Below are 4,723 nucleotides of genomic sequence, written 5' to 3' on the forward strand. Positions count from 1 at the left end.
TCATGGATGATCGATCAACAATCCATTGTTAAAGAAGCTGACATCGCAAGCGCAAATAAACATTGTCAACTTAAACTGGAAGAGTTCGGACCATACAGAATTGATTACACAAGAAATGGAAGGTAATGTCACTTGAATTTTTAGTTTGACCAATTGAAATAAAACAAATCTGGTTAAGATATATTGAGAACTGATTTAATAACAAAATGTTGAAACTATAACAGGAGGTTTTTATGAAACAAGATTTTCTAATAAAACATCAACATTTTACATTTAATCACTAGAGTTAGCAAACCTTGTTTTGTAATCTGTCTTTAAAAATCAAGGTGGCTAATCCCATATCCCATTATTTGTTTACATCGTCAAAATTTTAAGCATTTTCTATCATTTGTTTATAAATAGACACTTGTTGATTGGTGGGAAGCGGGGCCACGTTGCTGCATTTGATTGGATGACGAAACGACTCACGTGTGAGATGAATGTCATGGAATCAGTTGAAGACATCAAGTGAGTTGTGTGGGGGATATTAGATAGGAAGACTGCATAGGAGCCAAATCTAAGGTTGCAGGGTATGCTGAATTTTCTGGCACTACATCAATCAGTATATGTCTCGCAGTCTCGGTGTATGGCAAGATGCGGTGGCAAAGTGGTTTGCACGCCTGCTATCATTGTAGGCATATGTGTCATTGAGCAAGACCCTTAGCAGCAATTGCTTTAACCCAGTGGGCACTTATGGGTTGTCGAAATGATTAGCCAAACATTATTAAATATAAAAATATACAAAAAAAATCACCAAAAAAGTAACATAAATACTTGTTAACTTGTAAGCGGGCACTAGGTGTATGAAACAGAATACCTGCTTTTAAGGAATGTTGTTTTCCGGCCATATAAGGATAAAGTAAGTTACATTTAAGACGAAACCCATCCTCTAAGCTACAAAAACAAATTTGAAGAAGATTTCCCCCACAGTTAAAGTACATACACATGGCGGCAAAAACATATATATATATATATATGTTAATACTAATCAGCAAAAATTACAGCCAGTGTGTTAGATTTTTTTCATGGGAATGCCATTTAACTAGCCATCCCCTGTATTTTAAAAAGTTGTGTGCCTATGGTGACTATAATGGTCATGCAGCAGTTTAAGAGTCTATGCACAATATTGTAACAAACAAAGTAAGGGACATAGTTATAATAAATAATTGTTAATCAATGCAATAACATGCACGTAGGTAAAATATCTGTACAATCAACAGCACATGTATCGATTTATGTAGTTTGTACTTTTTGTTGTTAAGTGTGATGTTGTGTACTCGTGTAATCTGTTTAATTTTGTTACATAAGCAAAAATTAACATTTTTTAACAATTTAACCACTATCCCAATGTCTAGTGGTCAAGGCAGGTAAATTTATAGACACTATTTTCTTATGAAATTTTTTTTATTGGGTTTTGGGAAAAAAAAACAACAATATCTGTTAGTGCACTGTTTTCAGAATTCAAATATTCAAAACAAGGAAACAGTTTAATGTTTTTATAAAACTCAGTGAGTTCGTGTCCTCAATTAAACTTGCTACTACTTCCTAGCTGTCTCATGTCATTGAGTTGATTAAAAATTGTTTTAAAACCACAACATATCAAGACTGTAAATTAAAAACAAAATGTACAAATTAATGAAATATAAAATATATATATGAACAAGCACACAGGTTTGAAGAAATAAAAACTTCCCAAATCAAAGTAATCTCTGTGTACTTGTAATCGCTCTGTATACCAACAGTGCATTTGTATTACCCTATGTTTGGTGTTAAAACAGTGACAGTTCATAAGCATTCAGTGCTTTCTACACACTGGTGATATCTGGTAACAGTTATGAAGAATATAAGTTTTAGTCAATTGGTATCCATAGTTGAATTGGTTTGCTGCAATATCTCATTTCTTAATTGTTTGAGGATATTTGTCACTGGTGCTGTAAAAGCAAATCTTTTGGTTATGTTTGGTGTAATCATCTAGTCGTTAAATAAGTCCAATCTCCATCATATTTGACTTTGTTATGACATCAGCTACTGCATCAAATACAACCTAAACATTAAGTACTAATTAATAAATATAAATATTAAATATTGAATATTAATAATAACTTTATTTGTTTCTTTAATTATGGTAAAGAAGATTTAGAATTGTTTTAAACGAAAAGACAGAATAAAGGGGCAAAATAACAGTTGTTACACGCTTACAGTTAAAAAAATATTTACATTTGAATGGAAAAACATAAAAAAGTGTTCCCTACACCCAGCAGACAATTAACGAGCCATTTATGTTTTAATTAGTTTCAAGTTAAACTTCCAATAGAAACAAAAGTGTGCGTAAACACACAACCCGTACAGACTGGTACAGTGGGGAATGTACCACCTTATATAAGAATAATGTACCAGTTGATAAAGAGGTGCTTTAGCTTTATATTTATATATTTTGCATTTTTTAAATACTATTAGACCAGTGAATGTTGATTTGATTATAACTTCGTACCTCTATGTTTCTTGTGTCCGTCGCACATGTGAAGTGGCAGTAGATTTCTTTAGTGTCCGGGTGAATGTTTAGGTCTTCGAACTGATGTCGTATATAAACAGATGCTTCAGCGTAGGTGTTTTTTCCTAAACAAAATATTTTGGTGTTATTTCAATGGTATTTCATTTTGTAAGGATTATATACCACTGTACAGTTGTTATTTTAGATGTTGACTTTTTATGCTTTCTTATAGGAAACTGCGTTTTTTTATTCTTTAAATGTTGGGCTTGGGATTTTAGGTGTTTCTGAAAGGAATCATAGAAGGCCAACATCTTATATATCAACTTGTACTAACTATTCCCATTCCAGTATCTTATGCCCAAATCAAATCAGTATCTTATGCTTAAGTTAGGGGTTAATATACTGTGAGATAAATGGTATAGTGCTTTTGGACCTACATCTTATAGAAGACTTAAGTGACAACATATAAAATCAATTTTCCAGAATGGAAATGTTTGAAATATAGTAGTTTCTGTGTAATGGGCCAAACAGACATAGTTGAAAATAAAGAAAGTGTTGTATTTTCTTTGCATTGTAAAGTTTAGATTGAAAAAAAATGGTGTGATCCCAAAATAATGATACAAACTATATTTGTGTAAAAAACTCTTTTCTATTTTTTAAATTCGTTTTAACTATTTTTATAGTTTGTTATAAATACCTGTATAGTCAGGAAAACATACAGTCAGGGGCGAATTGAGAATTTTCTGCTGGAACAAATCTTTTTTATTAAGGAAGAGAATCATTGCAGTTTTTGAAAACCAGGAATTGTTGCAGATGGAGTCGAATAGAACCATTGACTCGTGCATTCGATTCATTTGATCATCTTCTAATAGCACCTGTGGTAATAGTATGTGTAATAGGTAAGGGGAATGTAAGATGTTTTTTTCCTATTTTTTTAATCCCATTTGGTAGTAAAACAGAATATTTACAGAATTATATAATAACAGCCAACCGTATCCTCATGCATAGTTTAAGCAATTTTGCCCATTTCAGTGCTTGTTTTACTATTGTTACTGAGACAGGCTAGACAGCTTGTAGTTTAGTATAATTGTATTTGTTTATTTTTAGGTGTAAATATTAGCTGTAGTTCCCAGTTATTGGATTAATTTGGGGGGTTTATTTTGCAATGTATTGTTTACTTGTGACCCCTTTTAATCTTCTCTTTTCCATAGCCCTTCATGGTTAAAAGTCTAATATATACAGTACTTTTTGTAAAGTTGATATACTCTTGGGGGCCCTGCAGTTTGTTACACCCAGTTATGAAAAGTCCTGCTTTGTAGTTTTAAAATTTTGCAATGGGGGTGTTGAATTCTGAATCATTAAATTAGAAATATTTTGCTTAGGTAAAAATGTATAAATTAGGGTTTTTTATGTACCTGATCATAACCACTTAATGCAACAATAAATATAATGGCAGTAACATCTTCAAAGCAATGAATCCATTTCTTTCTTTCCGTTCGTTGTCCCCCGACGTCCAACATTAAAAAGTTGATGTCTTTAAAAGTAAATCTAAAAAAAATAAAAAAAAATATTCACTTTAAGGATTATGGTTAAAACTGCTTATTTGATCATAGTTTTTTTTCTGATAAGTGCCTTTTATTTGGGTGACCAGATAGATTGGTTGTTTTCATTTTTGTTTGCTAAGAAGTATATTTAGAAAGTTTCAAAATTATTTTTGTCATGTAAAACAATTTCAAAATTGATCCAAAAACAATCTACAAACTTTTTAAAACTAAAATATAATGTAGGCAATGCATAGGTTTTCATAGCTTGTGCATTTGTTAAGGTGTCTTGCTTTAATCTGATTATACATTCAGGTTTTAGTATTCCATGTAAACTCTTAAAACTTATTGGAAACTTTAATACTGTAAAAATTGAAAAAAAATTTTCACACATTATCCTGATCATTTGAATGTTCTTTGTTTACTACTAAATGAGACAAAAAGATATTTTGAATGCTCTCATCTTCCCCCAGCATACTATACATTCTTTAAAATCAAACAAATCTCAAATTTTTTGTATACTTTGTTTCTGATATTCCTGTTGTAGTCACTCGTGTCCTCAATATATCTTGCTCCGATGGGATGTAGTTTGGATCTAATATTGTGTCAAGGTTGTTAAGATAATATTCAGCTGAATCAATAAGGTGATACT

General features: G+C 31.3%; 2 protein-coding genes across 3 annotated transcripts in view; one reads left to right on the forward strand and one right to left on the reverse strand.

The window, feature by feature from the left end:
- The window catches only part of LOC100185056 (WD repeat-containing protein 46-like), a 17,364-nt gene that overhangs the window by 2,115 nt on the left and 10,526 nt on the right, over positions 1–4,723 (forward strand). Inside the window, exons 5-6 of one of the 2 annotated variants that reach the window (XM_018813261.2) lie at positions 1–122; positions 403–507. The exons of the other annotated variant lie outside the window; for it this stretch is intronic. Of the exons in view, the coding sequence (XP_018668806.1) occupies positions 1–122; positions 403–507 (227 nt within the window). The remainder of the gene's footprint in view (positions 123–402; positions 508–4,723) is intronic. 2 annotated transcript variants of the gene reach the window in all.
- Positions 1,425–4,723, reverse strand: LOC108949755 (guanine nucleotide-binding protein G(k) subunit alpha-like). The gene is made up of 5 exons (XM_018813269.1): positions 4,594–4,723; positions 3,946–4,078; positions 3,228–3,405; positions 2,531–2,655; positions 1,425–2,083 (listed from the first exon to the last, which is right to left on the reverse strand). Exons 2-5 carry the CDS (start codon positions 4,048–4,050, stop codon positions 2,018–2,020), a joined length of 474 nt encoding a protein of 157 aa, XP_018668814.1. The 5' UTR covers positions 4,051–4,078; positions 4,594–4,723; the 3' UTR covers positions 1,425–2,017.

This window comes from Ciona intestinalis, chromosome 9, assembly GCF_000224145.3.
Source record: "Ciona intestinalis chromosome 9, KH, whole genome shotgun sequence".
Taxonomy (NCBI): Eukaryota; Metazoa; Chordata; class Ascidiacea; order Phlebobranchia; family Cionidae; genus Ciona; species Ciona intestinalis.

Bases quoted from the DNA above. Each gene is read 5' to 3' on its own strand.
- LOC108949755 (XM_018813269.1), bottom strand. From the start codon at position 4,050: ATGTTGGACGTCGGGGGACAACGAACGGAAAGAAAGAAATGGATTCAT. The intron at 2,656-3,227 runs GTATTTATAACA...TATTTTGTTTAG, and splicing joins ATGTTTTCCTGACTATACAG to GAAAAAACACCTACGCTGAA. The intron at 2,084-2,530 runs GTACGAAGTTAT...CTTAATGTTTAG, and splicing joins CGGACACAAGAAACATAGAG to GTTGTATTTGATGCAGTAGC.